Source organism: Metarhizium robertsii (assembly GCF_000187425.2).
Source record: "Metarhizium robertsii ARSEF 23 chromosome Unknown MAA_Scf_3, whole genome shotgun sequence".
In the NCBI taxonomy this organism is placed as follows: Eukaryota; Fungi; Ascomycota; class Sordariomycetes; order Hypocreales; family Clavicipitaceae; genus Metarhizium; species Metarhizium robertsii.
In genome coordinates, this window is record NW_011942171.1 from 4,058,017 (window position 1) to 4,076,757 (window position 18,741).

Below are 18,741 nucleotides of genomic sequence, written 5' to 3' on the forward strand. Positions count from 1 at the left end.
TTGAGTTGATCGCCACCCTGCTCCAAACCCTCTATTGAGCCCTTGTCACAACTACCTTGACGCAGCAGTGTTCCAAAAGTACTACATATCTTGAGCTTCTATAGTTTACAAGAGGGGACAACAGTCGTAAAGACTTTATAAAGCATAGCGAACCATAAGTCTTATAACGTGACTCGCCACATCCATTGCCAAATCAAATACTTGTAGAACCTATACATTCTACTAAAATACCAAATACAAAACAATAAATGGCTTGCAGTAGCCAGTATCACGTAAGAGATCTTAATCGGCGCATGTGACAAGGTTTAAATAGAAGCCTTGGAGCAAAAGACTCTATTTCAAAGATTATCTCAAAGGGTGTCCAAGATCCTGGTTTTTCAAGAGGAAAGAAGGGATCAGTGACTATCATATACATGAAGACATCTATGTCTAGGGCTCTTGCCCAGTCATGTGTTTCTGTGTAACCTCCAAGTTCTCTGTCGGTGAGGCCCAACAAGGGGGCCTCGAAGCTGGGCCATTTCCGTGCAACAGCGTAGGCTGTGTGCGGGCTTGCCTCCAATAACTTGTAACCGGACACTCATGCGACTTTCCCACGGAGATGTCTCGCTCCCCTGCGCCCATTTTGCCCTGAATCCAGTAGGCCCGACAGGATCGCCAGGTATCCGGCGTGACGTCGAGCACAAACTGTGATGAGGGCTTAACAGGGCTCAGAACATAAAGGGTTTAAATTTAAAGATAATATTAAAGAGTGTTAGAGGTCCTTGGTTTTTTAAGAAGAAAAAAGGGAGCAGTAACTATTATATATACAAGAAGGGAACGCATGTGCTTAGGCCTCTTGCGCCGGTATATGTTTGATCTATGTAACCAATCAGTCCTTTATCGATGGAGCCCCTTTATTAGGTTTCACAATCTGTTTGGCCTTTTCCGTGTAACACAACCCCGAAACGGGAGAGTAGCTCAGAAAAGCCGGCCAGCTTCTTTGGACAGAGATGCCAGAGTTAGGGGTACACTGCGGCTGACGACTGGCATGAGATTGGCAAGTAGCCCATCTGACTGCTTTGCCAGTATTAACTCTGCGGCCGATGCCGACGCCGTGCCGGACGCTTGGAGCAATGTGACAATTTCCTCACTCTACTCGCACGACTGAGCTCCGCATCCGACGTCGACTACAGTGATTTCCGGGTCTGAGACGGACTTGTCGTTCTGGTCTATACGGGTCTTGAAGGAGCAGCCCCCGACCGATTCAAGTGCGGACGGCATGCATGTGGCCGGTTTACGCATCAGACCGGCCATGGTCGAATATTGTGCACGGCCGAGTCTTCGGTCGGATTAGCCATAACCCTAGCACTGTCACAACACAAGCCACAGGGCCTCGGAGAGTTTAAGAGTCTCGCGCCCCAGGAACAATTGGCCTTGTTGCAAGGGCACTCAAGTATAAAGCATGCCCGAGGCGTTCCGTTAGTCAACAGGTCGACATGAGCATGCCACAGAAAAACCAACGACGTAAATGTCTATCATCAAGTACAGTTTAAAGATCCCCCGAGAAGCAGAAAGAAAGTAAAGACATGGCAAATCTACAAAGTCTAAACGCTCAAAGGGCCGCTGTTCCTAGCCAAGTCCCGCCTCTCCAACTCCCCGAATGCATGTTACCTCCCGTGATCATCCCGTATCCCACACAATACCGCTACGCGGTCTAATCTTAGCTTCACAATCTCGTAGCAAGTAACCCAGCTACGTGATCGACTCATCTCATCTCATCTCATCTCATCTCGTGTGCAGTGGCGCTTTCGGCATCCCCGCAGTGTGCATGAGATTATCGATCGTAATGCGCTGCTGAGCCGTATACGTCGGCGAAGACGGCGTCCGGACTTCCGGCCGAAGCACCAAGCCCGGCCACGTCTCGCGGATCCGCCCAAAACTGTGTCTCAGATGCGTACTACTACTACTGCCTTCGGGCTTGCGCCCAACGTCCTGCCCCCCGGTCAAAAGGGCCAGAGCTTCCGGCTGCTTCGGCGTGAAGATTGCCGTCGTGGTGTTTGCGCAGGACGGCCGAGACTCGGCTGCTGCTGCTGCTGCTGATGTGTCCGGCGGCGCCTGGCTCTTCGACGACAACGAGGGGGATTGCTGTTCCGCGGCGCCTTCGCCGTAGGCTAATGCTAGTCGTGCTAGTCCAGCCCGCTGCGTGGAAGAACGTGTTTGGCTCGGCTCGTTTGCACGGCCGTCGACTATCGTGTCGCCTGGCAAATCCCACGAATCCTCCTCGCAGGTGCCTGTGCCCATCCTGGCCACCGGGGGCTTGTGCCGATCCTGGCAGCTCGCGATGTTGGTCTCCGTGGAGGCATCTTTCTCGTCATCGCTAGGGTCGAGGGACCACTCGTCTGTGCTGTAGCCGTCGTCGTCTAAATCGCTGCCAGACTCGGAACGCGGAGCGGCATTAAAGTATGCGTCGATTTGGGGAATGGGATGGTTTTCATCTCGCACGGCTGGCACGCTGGGTGTCGAGTCGACCGGCGTTTCGGTTTGACTATCGGCTCTCGTCGCTGTCTATACGGTTAATGCGTCTTCTCTTTGGTGGGAGTACGAACAAGGCACGCACCATCATCTTCCGAGCCGTTGGCCTGGCCACGGTCCTTTCTGTCTTTGAGAAACTCGGTCACGGTCTTGAGATAGGGAATACTCGCGTCTTCGGAATCAAACGCCTGCAGGTCGGCGGCCATCGCCCACCCATAGCTGGCGTTCTGTGGGAACAGAGAGTTGTCGAAATAGATGACGGGGAACTCTCTTTCGTCTTCTCGTTTCCCACCGTCTTCGTACCCCGGGCTCCAAATATAGTCCCCAGTCGAGGGATCAGTGGCATGGGATTTTCGCCGTCCCTCTTCCAGTAGATTTGTCGCCAGGATACTGCCCGGAATTCCGACCGGCTCGAAGGACCCAATCGGCAGTACAATCACGGCATAATTTCTGTCATCTCTGTGCCAGGTCAGGCAGTATATCCCGCCCACTTTGGGATTTGTAATCAAAGTCTCCCAGTGTCTCGTCCCGAGGGTATGGCTTGATACGCACTGACGAGATGATCGCCTGGCTGGGGGAATCAGCGACCGAAGAGGCGCTCTCGTCGGTGTGCTATATGCATTGTTGACAGCATCATCATAACCGTTGGATTGATTTGTCCCTCTCGCTGCCGCCTTCTTCTTTTGCCTGGAGCGCCATGTTTTTGCCTTGAAATGCGGGTAGATGGCATCGTTGTACTCCTTGGCTAGATCCTGGGTGCAGTTCAGGACCCGGACGCCAAACATTTCAACCATGACTTCATCTGGCTCGGACTCATACATCTCGTGTCTCCTCAAGTGTCGTCTTGCCCCGTTGAGAGGAATGTTTTTCATGAATTGGTCGTGAATTTGACAGTAGAAGATGTAAAATCGGTCGCTCTCGGGTGGATACTCGAGGACCATGCAGTATGACACCACTTCACCATTGTGATATAAGTTGCGGAAATCGACGGTGCCATTGTCGCTGATCCACGGATCCTCTGTCCAGTTCGAGGCCAAGGTCGCCGTGAATGGTCTGTCCACGTCCAGCAGTCTGGCGTTTGCCGTATTTCTCCTTTTTGCCACCTTGTCTCCCGAGGCCGCCTGGCTCACTCTATGTTTGCGCTTTCTCTCCCGTCGTTCCGATGCCAGGTCCTTTGGCCTTTCTTCATGCGCTCTAATACTGCTGGTGTCAACAACAATGGAACTTCCACGGCGTCCGTGGCGTCGGGGGGTTTCTGCTGCCGGCACATTCGCGTTGTCTGACATACCGGAAGACTGCTCCTCATGCCCGACATGGCCAGTGCTATTGCTAACAGAGGCCTGATTAGCTGCAGAGGCGTCCATTGTAAGGACATCAGGCGATGAGCTCGCTCCGGCCTGGGGTAGCTTTGCCCGCAAATTGGCCACAATCTTCTCAAGCTGTGCGACTTCGGCATAGCCCTGTTGCCTCTCTCTCTCCAGCCCTGCTGCGTATTCTTCCTCTTTCTGGACAACTTGGTTATAGCCTTGAAACAGGGCACGTTGTTGCGAGACCAGCTCGGCTAGCTGCTTGACAAGTTTTTGTGTCTCATAGTCAGGTGTATCTTGGTCGTCCCGACCATTCCGATTGGCCCTGGGAACTTGGAGCTTGCCGCGAACAGCTGTAATTTCTTCTGTGATTTGCTGTAGCTTACTATTAAAGGTCGCCATTGGAGACTCAAACGATTCCCTGGGTTGACGTGCTTTATAAAGGCGTTGAATATGAGCATAACACTCCTTCCTGTTATTGGCCTGTTCCCGACACTCGGCCTCTAGGAGAGGGGAAGGCAGCCCCCTAAGGATAGACAATGCCCTGCAATTAGAAATGTTTGACCTAATAGTCTTGTGACTGAGATGTAAGCTATTCTCACTTACTGGCTGTCCATCCTGGAGGTTCTACGCCTGCTTATTAGGGTTAGATATGCGCGCCCTTGTGACAAATCTCGTGCCGTTGAGTGACGGGAATGTCGCAAAACACGGGACACGAAAGTGAGAGATTGGCGCCGAAAACTTGTTGGCGGCCTATATATTTACACGAGACGAACAATATTGTTGTCGAGGAAAAAGTACGTACGAGTGTCTACCTCGCCGGGGAGACTGCGGGGGGACCATTATTATAATCACCACGGCCGCACAACGGCTAGGGATCGGATGTATAACAGCTTTGCTAAAGCTCTGACCAGCTCCCAGGGCGATTCCTACCGTTGACCTGACCGTACGCCGTCATACAGCCTCAACTTGGCTGTAGAACAATTTCAAATTAAGGCAATTTCAACATCTAGGCCATGCCTGTTGACCCCTGTTAAGCGACCCGGTCCAGAGACAGCGTACCGTCAGCTGTCAGATGGCTAGACGAGCTTCGATACCGGGATATTCACTACATGTACGGAGTAAAGGGTAGGGAGCACTTGGGTAGCAACCAGCACTGCACGTCTGCAGCCATACGTAGCACGATGCAGTTGGTTCCGTCTTGAGGAAACCCTGCCCAAATGATTGGCGGTTGCGCCCCGAAATAGACTGACAAATTCGCAGCAAGGCCCAGTCACCGGCCGTGGCCCCCAACCATTCGAGTTTGCAGACGCTGCGACTCCTGTGTGCTGGCATAATGCCGTCAAATGCCGTGTGTCCTCGTCGCGCGTCGCGAGCGTTGTCCCTGTCGGGCCCGTCGCCCATGCTATTTTTGACAAACCCCTCCAGCCCAGACAAAGGGAAACCCGAGGAAATCAATATTTGAAGCCCGGGTTGCTCAGCGGCACCCTCCCCCGTGTCACACACAAGGCAAACAAGTACGGACGTTGGCCATCTGGTGCCATTGTCGTACGAAATGGCACCCTATATCCACAGCTACGAGGTCATTGGACCAAAGCCCGAGCCACAAGACGGAAAAAGGAAACAAAGAGAGCACTGGACGGCCTGCAAGGGGAAAGGGGGCAATTCCTTGTCCAGTGCAAGTCCTCCGAGGGTTAAGTTAGCCCTCTCATCTTGTGTTTGTTCCCATCGACCCACAACATTAAACAGCCATGGACGTACAGAGTACATGGCAACGGGGACTAGGATCGCACTTCCGCTCGCTGAGTCAATGTCTAAAGTGACACAGCCGAAACTTTTGGTGGATCGGGTTGTTGTCTCATTCTCCCCCCTAAGGGACCTCAAGGGTCGCGCATCCATCATGCGTAATCAAGGAAAAACATAAACGATTATGAGTACCGAATTTGAAATGCAACCAAGAACGTTCTATTCAGATGCCATAGTGAATGTATATAGTCTAGCCTTGTGCCCAACACCGAGCATTGCCGTCATATCTCTTTGGCAACTACATGTGGACCTTATGCCGACGAACAACGAAATCAATAGAGTACTGCCCAACCTATTCGAAAATTGTGTATTGAGGGGCACGCAGCGTGCAGGTCAGCATTTAATTGCATTAAATGATGGCTCTGCAAGTCCTGTGATAATCCGGTTAAAGCAATTGATGGTTATTATTGTCCAACTCAGACGGTAACTGGTAGATAGCTAAGCACAGCCTCTTGAAATAAGACGGCATCCACATCTTGTATACGTATTTAGTAAATGAATATATGTATGGTCTATTTTTTCTTTACCGAATAATTTTATAAAAAATTATTCGCGAATTAGATAGTAGTAATACGTTGTATTATTATTATTAACCACGGTATAATAGTTATAAATACGTATTAACTAGTAATTATATAAGATAAAATAAGCTGAGATCTAGTAGTAGCCTTTATTTTAGCTTTAAGAATAATTAGTCTCCACCAATAAAATCACCCATAAATGGTGAGAGCTTAGCGAGCTAGTGTTTGCTAAATGCATTACGCCTAAAGCCAAGGGAGTAATCTGGTTAGGGGCGAGTCCTACGCTGTAGTTAATGGTCAAGGTATTACCGTTGACATTACACCTGTCTGGTGCACTAAGCTGTCAAGCCACAGCCACGGACGCGGGCGGTTCACGTGACGTCCACCAATTTCCTCGCCAGAACGCGACACAGCGACCTCTCGTAAACCTATGTGTAGGTCCATGTCCATACACAACGCCCTCACACCTCTCCCAGGTCACCATGTTCCCGGGTCAAAGTCCGCTGAAACTGCGGGCATCTTACAACCGGCTGCGAAGATGCTCTTGCCGCCGAAAACTCCTCTTTCGTCTTCTTTGGCCATCCCCGTGGCACTTCCAAGTGCCTGTGCAGCTGTCTCTGACGGAGCTCCAGAACACCGGAGATCAAATGCCTTCATCTCGACGGCCGGACATGCTCCAACTCTATTATATACCTCTATTTCGAGTACGAGACACGCCTCTTCGCTCCCTATATCGACTCTACGAGGACCTCTGCTCTAAGAACATTATCATGATGAGCTACGAATGCGACTACTACTTCTATCATGCTGAGGCACGTTGGCAGCTATCTCGTATCCCTGATCCTATGGACCCAGATCCTACAAGGTACGCATTACTGGCCAGCTTCGCCGAAGCCCTCGTCTCTGCTTTCAATTGGAGGCTGGAGCTTGGGTTGCAACGTGATGGCACCCAGATTGAGGGCCAGGATCTAATCAAGGTTCCGCTCGAAACGGCACCTCAATGGGCAAGCAAAGTGCGCCCTCTAGCAGAGAAGCTGGACCTACGGCCTCATGATGAGGATAGTTCTGATCCAATATTTCTGAAGAGAAATATTCTGGCATCGACGGGCTATTTATTCTGTGTGTGATGGACGCGTGTGTAATGCTATATGCTTCCGGTGAGTCGGCCGGCAGCGAGCACTCGACGACGGGAAGTTGGTTTGCGCTCCTCGTCAACGCTCCTTCACATGTCCCTCCAATGCTTCCCATGGCACGATATGCGCCGCTGCCTGATGTGCTGACTGGTCTCTCGCGCCGTACGGTGGTTCGCAACCATGCCCACAGCCACCATCATTCCTTGCAATCAGTCAAGGCCTGCCGGCCCTGGGCTGCACCAAGGGAAGTAGTTTGGATGGATACCCAGGAAGGGAAAATGGTTTGCGTTGCTGCCTGCAAAGCGGGCGGACGTCGTCGTGGCTGTCAATCGGTTAAAGCCCAGTGCCTTGATGGCGTGCGGGGTATTGGCGGTTGTTTCCCGCTGGCCAAACCCTCTTGGCCACGCCTATACCACTAAGATCAGTGATGTTATCGGATTGTGGGCAATCCGGACTGGACTGGAGTAGACAGAAAATTAGTCGGGCCAGCTGGATTTAACTCGTCGAAAGATTTGGATAGATTGGATTTAGGCGCCTAGCCCCTGGAGCTCCAATCGTCTTGCCCAGTAAGGCAGTAGCTAACATCTGGGCACTGGCCTAATTTGCCAGGCTCGTCCGGCAGGGGCCTCCCACCACTGACCACGCCAGTGCTGTGTAAGGCCAGGCTGTGTTAAAGAGATAGGGGGTTTCTCCCAGGCACCCACGCATCAATTCATCATTGATGGCTTAATGTTGCCCCGCACCGGGGAGCGCGGCGCGAGCCGTTTACACCAACGGCCGATCAAGATTTCGGGATCCAAACCCTAACCGTAATTAAACCAACGCTTAAATCTTGGGAAACCGATGCCAGCAAATGATCTCTAAACTTAGATATCTCGCCTTGGTCATCGACTATCAGGCGTTCGATCAACACCTCAAGACGCCTCGTTCCTCTGTTTAGACGGGTTAGGCCCAAAGCTCTTGACAAGTCACGACAAACTTAATCGTACCTGGTTCACTCGCGATGCTGTCTCGCATCCCCAACCGCACGTCTCAGCTCGCGACCCTTGCTCCATCGACGAAGGGCAGCTGCAGTTCAGTGCCATTTGATAGGCACACTCGGTTCATACAATCAAGTTGACTGCTTGATGCAACCGGCCGCCAAGCCCTTGGTAAGTGGCACAGGCTATTAAATTCTACGCGAACCTGGTTGTCGCTACGCGATTGTCGAGCAACCCTGGCGTGCACTGTGCCCGCAAACAGGAAGTGTCTACTTAGACTACACAACACTTACTTGTCAGGCGGCATTCTATTCTGGCATCTAGTTATAATTTGTTGCAGCTAGGACTTGAGTACCCTACAAGTGTGACAAAGGAAGAGAGCAAAGAACGCAATTTACGCGTCTGTACTCCGTACGTAACTGTCGGGACCACAAAGAGAGAGCTCAAAAGACATATTTATAAGCTGGATATCAATATTCGATCAAGTTTACTATTGCCGGATTTCTCTTGGCTCCCTGGCCGAATAGTCAAACGCACCAACCGCCGTGCTAGTAGCAATGGTGTTTCGATTATTGCGCCAGCAGAGCAATTTTGAGTGCCTCAACAGATGAACTGTGTTAGTTACCTCTACTCGGACGGCTACTTTGAAAAATTGCGCAAACTACATCGTCCTTGGTTAACAGAGGACCGTTACACATCGAAACCACCACCCACGTTAGGAAATTTGGCACGCAAGACGTCAAGAAGCAACGTTACTAGTATTTAAAAGAGCGTGCTAAAACAAGCTGTGAAAACAGAAAAAATATAAAACTCCAATCATAACCCTAACTCGATGTCGCCGACGCCGTCTTCACCCAATGACGTGAGCCATATCTCGCCTTCTAGGTATGTTGGCGCTAAAGAACATGAACCGGGGCGAAAAGCAAACAAAAAAGGGGGTGCAACATGGAAACAAGGCAGAAGGTGTTGCTGAATCGAAATGGCTTGTCATGTCCAGCGTGACAATCCCGTTGATGAAGCTGATGGCTAGCCACGTGCCGGCTTTGGTATAGGAACAGGCGAACTGTTGTACCATTGTCTTTTGCTGCCAATCTCGCACCAGCCAAGACCAATCTCGTCTTGGCTGGTGCAAGATTAGCCATGTGTGGTTGTAGTGTTCATTCATATTGAGGCCTCGCATGTCCGACGCCCTTCCTCAGCGGTTGTGAGGAATATCGTCCGTAGAGACAGGGCAGTCCATGCATTGCGGGTGAGAGCAGTCGAGGCAGGAGGGCGTGGTGTTGTAGAGGAATACCCCAGTGCCGCAGTAGCAGCAGCTCCAGGAGTACTGAACGTCGTATTGAACCCGGCCCGTCATGATGATTGTTTACGGAGGGTGGTTGGGAGATTTGATTTCACAAGACCTTGAAGAGTTGTGTATGACTATTGGCAGTTGCCTTGTCTGAGTTGCAAGTGATCTGGTTGTGATCATGAAAGGAGATTCCAAGAAGGGCGACATAGCAGCAACTTTATACGAAAAAAAGAGATTATAATATCTTCGGCCACTGGATGTCCATTACAGCACGCCTCGCGCAACAAGACAAAATATAATGAGGCTGCCATGGAATCGAGTTACAGAGCACTCGCTCTGCGTTTAGTGTAAAGGGCAACTGCCCAGGGAAAGCACCATGGTGTTCAAGCATCCAATAGAAACCTTGTGGTACGGTGCAGTGATCGCCCGGTAACACGTTGAAATCACCGAAACTAGTTGTGGGAAAGGGAAATGACTCAATGGGGCAAGGGAAACAACAAATGATATCGCCCTCACACAACTGGTTGGATGTTATGGATTGTGACAACACACTTGCCTAGTCATATTACACCACACAGCCTTCGACCGGTTCGATGCAAAACGCCTTGAAATGGGAAAGCAATGTGTTCTCGTGATGCCTCGGTACGCATAGGAGCGTTATCGCACTGGTTATGAGCGTGAGGCCCGGGGGGTTAGACTATGCTTTGAACATGGGGCTGTCCTCCCCCGTTTAAAGTGTCGGGTCGACATTAGAGACAGAGGGGCCAAGGTAATGATGTCTAGTTTTACAATTCTTCCGTGTAATTATGTGAAATCTTGCACGTGGTCGGATCAGTTGTCATCAGGCATTGGATTGGAGGGCGGTGAGGACCAAGGGGAAAAGATTAAGGCTTCCTTCCACGAGTAAACAAACATGTTTTGGACAACAATGCTGACAATGGCAATTCGCAAACCGCGCTGCTCCAAGGCCAGGGACATAGGTCAATTAGGGCCCTCTAACCTCTTCCCTTGAGGCGAACTGGACGCACAAGGGGGTCAATGTGTACACAGATGGGTGGTCCGTCCAGCCTCGTCTTTCGACGCAATACCAGATCAGGAAAGAAGGCGGCTGTGTCCAGCTCCTGCCCCGCGTCATGTGTTCATCCGTAAAACTAAGGGTTGAAAAGAGCTGGCACTGGTGGGAATTACTGGTGTTGGGCACAAAAGCCGCGAGTCCGGTGTCGGCGGCCATGGTTCTTTGGTTTGATGCTTTTGTGGTTGGCCAATTTTGTCGAAGGTGGTAGATTGTCGGCTGCTTCCGGCCCTCCACGCCCAGACCGTTATCTATAAAATTGAGGCTACGATGGTCACAAGACGAGGAAATGATAAGGGCTCTTGGTGTAATGACGTTGTTAGTCATGGGTTGACTCCCTATCCTGGGGCCAATGATTCGTGTTGAGTTGAGAGTAGGGGAAACGACTGAAGTCGAGGAGAGGATTGGTGACGGGGGTTGGAGGGAGACCTGCGGCCTTAGTCACCGAGGAACTGCGCACCCGTGCCACTTTCAGCGTTCAGGGTCGACTGGTTCGTTTCCTTGTTGGCCTTGCGCGGTGGCATTCAAGCCGATCGACCGAAAGGTGCCCCAGCGTGACGCCATGGGTTGTGCATGACGCATGGGAGGAAGGACCCGAACATGTTTGCTCTGCGAGAAAGCCATAAGGGAAAAGAATACCGAGGGCCATTCAGGGTCGGTGTGTAGAGTAAACACGGGAAAACGAGGGCAGCGGTGTGGACAGACCGAGAGAGTGAAAAGAGGGCGGTCTTTGTTTTGTCAAGGACGAGGAAGGATGAGGAGGAACAACGAGGGTACTTTGCAGACCTGGAGATTGCGCACGGACAAATTCGGGGGACGAAGCTGCATTCTTCCGCCTCGTCGCCTTGAGGCTGTGCAGGCCACCGTGAATGCGCACAGCCACATGCACCGTTTTTCGCACCAGAGGGCTTGGTCAACTGAAGCTCCCGCGTCATCACTTGGCTCGGCTGAAGTCGCTGCATCATCGCATCGTCGGTCCCTTTTTGCCGCTCCGCCATGCCGCCTTGCATGATCGTCACTCGTCCAGACCACCGCCCAACCCCATTTCTTCTCGTCCGTCGACATCTCGCGGTAGCCATGCCGCTGTAGTGCGTGCAATGTCCCATACTCGCTGGCTCTTCAGCATCATCCCCGCCTTCCTCGTCGGCGTCTTTGGCCTTGGGGCATATGCTGTCGTAGGTCGTCTTTGTGGTGAGCCTGTCTTCCTCGTCCGACAACAACTGCGCTACTGAGCAGTAACCTGACTTGCCAATCCCAGTGGAATATATCTTGCGCCGCCAGGGCAAGACGGGTCTTGCTGCCGGTCTCTTGGTGCTGTTCTTCCCGCTGTACATACTCGCGCTCGTCTGCTACGCCCAGCTCTTCGTCACTGTCCAGCGCGACCCGGGCCTTGTCCCCCTTACGAATGGCCGCGACGACAAATCTCCTGAGCCGGGCGAGAAGCGTCGTGGTTTCCGATCGAGGCGCAAGACGGACCCCGAGAATCCCCCTTGGGTTCCGCCCGACTTGAATCCAGACAGCCCCGGCTTAGAGGCCTTTTACAGCAAGGATGTGTTTGCGTGCGAGGCGGATGGCCGGCCTAAGTGGTGCTCAGAATGCCGGCAGTGGAAGCCCGACAGAGCACATCATTCTCGCGAAATGGGTCGGTGTGTCAGGAAGATGGACCACATGTGTCCCTGGGTAGGCGGCATGGTGTCAGAAACCTGTGAGTTTTGCGGCGCCTCTCGTCAGACGTGTGGCATGGCGAGGAAATATTGCTAACCGACGGGGTACCAGCCTTTAATTTTTTTGTTCAATTTACCTTTTACGCCTCTTGTCTTTGTGGGCTGTGTGCCGCAATCGCCATCTACTGTCTCGTCGCGGAACTCGACTCTGATGAAATCCAAGTCGATGGCTGGATTATTGCCATTCTGGTGATATCCTCATTCTTTGGCCTTTTCGCGCTCGGCATGACCCTCACGGGCGGGCGCTTCCTCTTGACCAACATCACCAATATTGACATGCTGCGAAGAAGGCAAACATTCAACTTGGCCGTTCGAATTCCACTAGGAACACCCGCGTCAACAAAATACCAAACCATAACCTATCCAATACTGCCAAAAGTTGCGGGTGCAACCGGGTCCGGTCAGCTGGACGACGACGCTGCGGCCTCGACGTCGGCTCGTGACCAGGACGCATTCCGCACCTTTGCCATTTTAAAAACCGAGCCGTACGAAAATCCGTGGGACCTTGGGTTTTGGGAAAATTGGAAATCCGTCATGGGGAACGAACCCTGGGAGTGGTTCTTACCCATTCGACACTCCCCCTGTTGTAACCATGATAGCATGCACAGTGACTACCGCCTCGGGCCCGTTCTCGATGATCTGAAGAAGCGCTACGAACTGCCCAAGTTCCCTGACGGGCCTGACGGGACCGTGCCACCCGACCGCGTGTAACTTGAAGAGCGGCTATGTACATGATGGCTTGTGTTTTTTTACCTTGATGGTGTCGCGTCGGAGTTTTGCATTGTTCTGATGGGCGTTGCGTGGCATACATATCTATGTTATAGTTAGACACGGGCATACACCATGCTTTGGACGTTGATAGCGAGTAGTACCTAATTTTGGATTTTGGAATAGCAATGGCGAGGGGAAGAGGTGTCAACATTGAAGTGTCATGACCAGACTCGTGCCATTGATGATATTAGCCGATCACAGCCCAGATAGCGGAGCCTTGAAGAAACGCCACACTTGACCATAATGCATGGGTTCCAAGCGCTGCATGGACCATTCCGCATCCGGCATTGGCCCCGGTGCCATGAATGATGTCCAAACGGCTAGTCAAAGCCATAGCCACGCTTGGCCCAGGAGCAATAGTCATTCGATGACTACCCGTTGGCAACATTGAACTAAGTGGACTGGAATATTATTCGTCACACCGGCAACATACATACCGGGCCAGGGGCCTTTTTCGTTTGCGTTCGTTTCAGAAAAGTTGCAGGCAGAGGCGTCGAAATGAAGGTCGACATGGACGGCCCGGCAGACGTTGCACCATGACTCCAAGCTCGACACACAGCCAAGTCGGGCGGCAAAGGCACATCAACTCTCAACTAGCCTGACTCGTGTCTCCTAGTCTTTTCATTGCCGTTCTTGTAGATCGATCCCCGTTGCATGCAAAAGATCCACGGAGGGGCAGTGCAACCTCAGCCCTAAGAGTCAATAGCGTTTGAGTAACCTTACACCAGCTTCAAGTCAAATGGACTGACTGCTTCATCTTTTTGTCTCCTCCATCGATCTGCCTCGCCGGCATCATCTCCTGGCAAAGAACCGACGTCGCGGACAGAGCGCAGCCGACAACATGTTGGAAGACGACTTTGACCGCCAGCATCATCAACACCAGCACAAGAAGCTTCGCATCTTTAGCAGCCCGCTTGTCCGGCGTACGAGCAGGCTTAGCCAACGGGGCCCGGCGCACGGGGGGAGCTGGCGTCGCATCGAGGATGGTCACGACGAATCCAATAGCGAGCATCATCGCCACGATCAAGACTACGACCTGCCACAGTTCCAACGCGTGTGTTCTCTCACCCTCTGCTCCTTTTCGGAATTGTCGGCTGATGTCGTTGCTTGCGCGGAAGCTAACCTGTCGCCTGCTTGGCATCAATAAATAGTATGAAGAGCCGACGCTTCTCGAAATATTCTACGATTTGTTCTTCGCCGCCAACTATAATGTCTTTAATGACACCCAGCAAGTCACTGGCCAAACCAAGTTCAAAGCCTCTGTTGGATATTTCTGGTTCGTGTGTTCCGTCTCGCAATCTGCCATGGCGCATTTGAATGTGCCCTCAAGAGAAAGAGAGAAAGAGAAGCTGACCATTCAATGACTGTAGCTTGCTGTGGTTGACCTGGTTTCAGGTCGCGCTGTTCGATGTGCGATATGTCACTGATAGCCTCTTTGGTAAGCATTGGATTCTTCCCAGTTGATATTCGTCAATATGCCGCATTGCTAAACAACGCCGATGCGCCAGCTCGCGCTACTAGGGCCATTCAACTCGGCGTCTTGGTCGGCTTCGTAGTCGTCGCTCCCAAGTTCAATCCCAAAGACCAAGATCTCGACACAATGCGCGCCATGTGTAAGTAGGCTGTTCGCCCACGTATCGCAGCTTCCGGTTAACTAGTCGTTGTAGCTCTCATTCTGTGCTTCTCGCGGGCATGTCTAGCCGTCGAGTATGCGTCGACGCTATGGCATGTGCGAAGATATAAAAAGGCCCATCTGCCACTCTACCTGCAAATTGGCCTCCACGCCGCCGCCTCGGCCGTCTACCTCGGCGTCACTTTCCGCTTTACAAGCGAGAAGCAGAGCAGGGTGTACATGACGTGGTACTTTATTGCGGGCGGCGAAGCCATCCTCAGTCTGTTGCTGTCTAATTTATCCCCTGTCGCCAGTCTCACCAAGACGCACTTGATGAAGCGAATGACGCTTTTGACTGTCATGATCATGGGTGAAGGCATCCAGCAACTGGCCAAAGAGGTCGTAACCATTGTCAAAAACCCAACCGCATGGGGTGAGTACAGCAGTCTGCTGAGAAGTACACGCCTGGGGCCCAATGCTTACCACTTTGTTTCAAAGATGCCACGACGATTGGTCTCGTCACAGCAGGCACCACGACAATTTACTTGGTGTTTCTGGTCTATTTCGACTGGTTGAGGGACTCATTCTACCTTCCCCGGCTCCGCCAGCAGCTTTGGACAAGCCTACACTTGCCATTCCACCTCGCCCTGGTTTTATTCATGCAAGGCTTCACGCAATACCTCTTGTGGTCCAAGATAACCGGCCAGGCGGAACGAGCACTCGATATTGCTGATCCATTCGACGACGCCAAGGAAATGACGAGCCTAAAAGTCCGAGATTCCATCAACGCCTCGGTGCAAGCCTTCTTCCAAGACTACCCGCCTAAAATTCTTAGCACTGTGGAAACCGTCAACCAAGCATTGAACAATTTCACAACCATATCCAACAGCTTCTGGCCTTTGCTTGTGAACGGCACCGTGCCATCGGACCTCAGCTCTGCGCCTCCGGGCTACGAAGCCGACTTGGCAACGACCAACGACGCTTTTCTCACCTTGTCTTTTGCCATGTACAACGCTCTATTCGCGGCCTTTGGCATCAATCTGGATGAAGACGTCTCCCATAAATACCCCACGGCGGCTAAAGAGGTCAAAGACGGCGGATATCAGGTTCTAATCCTCAGCAAGACGTTGCAACGGTACTACCTGGTGGTATGCAAACCATCCCCCCCCCCCTTTACCATGTCGCATAGCTGTAAAGATCCCCGACTGACTAGTTCCTCCGCACCACAGTTTGCATACGGCTACATCGCCGCGGGATGTACGATTGTTCTCATGGTTCTTCTTACCATCATCGCGCGCACCACCCCGTTCAAACCGTGGCCGATTGCGCGTCTTGCCATCATTCTCCTCCTGGGTCTGGGCACCGGCCTAGTCGCCACTTTGTGGTACGACGACGAGAAACTCGGGGTGTTCCTGGGAACGCCGTGGGTTCTGCCAACCATTACCTTTGTCTGGGCCGCCATCTTCATCTTGACGCACCTCAACGGCCAGGGAATCAAGCGCAACAGGGACCGTTTAAGGCGCCGCAAGGCCGGTGGTTCGTTGCGCGACGAGGCTGACGTGGCCATGACGCCTTCTTCGCAATGGAGCCATGGGCACAAAGAGAGCACTGCGTACCGTGGCTCGGAGACGCAGTCGCCGACGCAGGCCTTGTATCATTCTGTTGGCGGCGGGCGGAATGAGTATGGTGATAGGAAATAGCTAAATAGCCCATGATGAGCTACGACGTGTTGTAGCGGTCAACCGACAATGAATTACCGAGGGGCGTACCGAGTTTGATAGAAGACGGTGGGTTAGCGGATGATCTTGGAGAAACGAATTGTAGCCGCGGATTTTGATAAAGGTTATTTGTTGCTATAACGTATTTGTTTAGCAGGGGGCTTATACTAAAGATGACAGGTATATAGGCATTTCTGGTATTTATTAAAGTCAAATTGAACAGCTATGCTAGCGTGCGATACATTAGAGCGGAGATTATAGTTATATTACTTGTTTAATTTTATTATTTATATAAAATAGTAAAATATATTTACTTATAAAAAGCTATATTAGTATATATTAGTATATATTAGATATTAATTACAGCGGCGTATTAAAGAACCTATCTCCTTCTCCGAGTAACAAAAAACAGTAAACTGGCCATGTTCCTCGAGGAACTCTATTCCTTCCTCTGCTTTTGTAAAGCAGTATTGTTCTGATATATTCTTGCCCCCTTGTCCAACTCGAAGCAGGCAATGCTCATCAATTTCCTCCCAAGACTTCATGTCGTCGTACATGCGGCTCGCCCCTGTAGAAATAGTACCGATGATAAGAATGGATTCCTCCTGACACCTGCTCAGCGGTTTGCGCAGTATTGTGCCGCTCTTGCTGTGCCAGACAAGCTGCTTCCACTCTGGCGTTGGATAGTGCAGACGGAAAACATCGGGCTCCTTCATGTCGAGGATGACCTTTTTCGGAATGTGGACAGTGATCATGACAACAGCCTCGCGGCCGGCACGACGCTTAGCATATGCTGCGAAGAATTCGGCCACGTCCATGTCAGGCGTGAAGTAGTTCATTGCTCTGGTGCTGCTGAAGTCGGATGGCGGCTTGGAGAGAAGAAACATGATCCTCTCCATCTCAATTGTCCCATCCGCGTTCACCAACTTGCCGGCACGCCCAAGATCAATGGCTTTGAATAGAACAAGGGTTTCCGGATCATCTTGTGCTCCCTTGAAAATATCCGGGTCCCATGAATCGCAGCGAATGCTTCCACCCCCTTGGGATGAGCTGCCACAACGCTGACTACTCTCACCTAGATGACTTCCCATATTGCTGCTGGTACCGCGCTGACCTGAGCGCTCCCGCTCAAGTTGCATCTCTCGCTCACAAGAGGCTCGTTGAATTTCTTTAAGGCCAGCGTACCGCATCTGAACAGTATCTGTAACCCAACCGACGCATGATTGAGTCATGCGAATTTGCTTAAAGTTTACATCCATGATGGCATCCTGTACGGAAGTGTTCATGCCGCATTCGTTGATGCACTGGCGCCACTTGAAATCGTCGTCTTCATGGACGTCCTTCGCCTTCTGCACGTGGGCAAGGATGATGTAGTCAATAAAGGTGACGTAAAGACCGGTGCTGGTGTCAACTTCACGACCAAATCCATACGGGGGCCAGTTAATCCATGTGTTCCAGATCACATCGGCCATGTGTGTAGAGAGACCCAGATAATTCAATGATTCTCGTGAAATGATGGCGTCTGGTATCGTGGCAAAGGCGTCGGCTTCACCAGGGGAGCCTATACCTACATCAAGGGGAATGTCCTTGTGCTCTTCATCACTGAGACGATTGAGACGACGCTTGTGGCATTTTCGCTTTCCAGTGATGTCGACGGGTCCAAGCAGGCCACTGCGCTCCAAGTTGTCGGCATCGAGCGGAGAGAAGATTGGTTCCCAAGCGTAAGTATTCATAGGGTAAGTTTTCATATTGATGAATTCGTGCTGATGAAATCGAGATTAATTACAGGGAGAAGGTGTTGCACGGAGGCCACGTACCTTGAACTTGACGATAGTTACACAAGGGCTCGAGATTTAGTTGAGGCCTTGGGCTTCCAGGCTCGCTTGCTCAGCGCTGCTAGAGATAAGGGTCACTCCCCCTCGAGGTCTTGAGAAAACCAAGGAGCTGTGATATTTAGGCGAATTATTAGCTGAATCGAATTTGTTTAAAGCCCTTATACAAAAGCCCTCGTCACAGAAAGACAGGTTGTGGTGTGGTGATGTTGACGTAAGGACAATATCAACAAGAAAGAGAGTCAATGGACAAAAGAGGGAGGCTGACAAGATGGGAGGAATACATGGTAGATTTATATGAGTACATGTAAACGAGCAGGTCACCTATGTCATCAAAAATGAGTCATCTAGAACATTTGAAAGTTCAAACTAGGAACCCACTAGCAAACCTACTGACCAGTGACTACAACCTTTTTGCCATTAAAAGACGGCCTTTTCTATCAAATGCCTTTCGATTTCCAAC

The 18,741-nt window shown here is 51.4% G+C and overlaps 5 protein-coding genes across 5 annotated transcripts; 3 read left to right on the plus strand and 2 right to left on the minus strand.

The window, feature by feature from the left end:
- Nucleotides 1–1,764: 1,764 nt before the first annotated feature.
- On the minus strand, nucleotides 1,765–4,220 carry MAA_09288 (uncharacterized protein; the record flags this gene model as incomplete). The annotated part of the gene is made up of 2 exons (XM_007827286.1): nucleotides 1,765–2,540; nucleotides 2,597–4,220. 2 exons carry the CDS (start codon nucleotides 4,218–4,220, stop codon nucleotides 1,765–1,767), a joined length of 2,400 nt encoding a protein of 799 aa, XP_007825477.1.
- Nucleotides 4,221–6,627: 2,407 nt separating this feature from the next.
- On the plus strand, nucleotides 6,628–7,272 carry MAA_09289 (DNA-binding protein; the record flags this gene model as incomplete). The annotated part of the gene is made up of 1 exon (XM_007827287.1): nucleotides 6,628–7,272. The coding sequence occupies one exon, from the start codon at nucleotides 6,628–6,630 to the stop codon at nucleotides 7,270–7,272; it is 645 nt and encodes a 214-aa protein (XP_007825478.1).
- Nucleotides 7,273–11,718: 4,446 nt separating this feature from the next.
- On the plus strand, nucleotides 11,719–13,056 carry MAA_09290 (Zinc finger, DHHC-type, palmitoyltransferase; the record flags this gene model as incomplete). The annotated part of the gene is made up of 3 exons (XM_007827288.1): nucleotides 11,719–11,812; nucleotides 11,880–12,326; nucleotides 12,509–13,056. 3 exons carry the CDS (start codon nucleotides 11,719–11,721, stop codon nucleotides 13,054–13,056), a joined length of 1,089 nt encoding a protein of 362 aa, XP_007825479.1.
- Nucleotides 13,057–13,957: 901 nt separating this feature from the next.
- MAA_09291 (Low temperature requirement A) lies at nucleotides 13,958–16,428 on the plus strand (the record flags this gene model as incomplete). Its single annotated transcript, XM_007827289.2, has 7 exons — nucleotides 13,958–14,170; nucleotides 14,268–14,392; nucleotides 14,487–14,554; nucleotides 14,625–14,729; nucleotides 14,784–15,161; nucleotides 15,227–15,876; nucleotides 15,958–16,428. 7 exons carry the CDS (start codon nucleotides 13,958–13,960, stop codon nucleotides 16,426–16,428), a joined length of 2,010 nt encoding a protein of 669 aa, XP_007825480.2.
- Nucleotides 16,429–16,802: 374 nt separating this feature from the next.
- On the minus strand, nucleotides 16,803–18,194 carry MAA_09292 (uncharacterized protein; the record flags this gene model as incomplete). The annotated part of the gene is made up of 1 exon (XM_007827290.1): nucleotides 16,803–18,194. One exon carries the CDS (start codon nucleotides 18,192–18,194, stop codon nucleotides 16,803–16,805), a length of 1,392 nt encoding a protein of 463 aa, XP_007825481.1.
- Nucleotides 18,195–18,741: the final 547 nt, after the last annotated feature.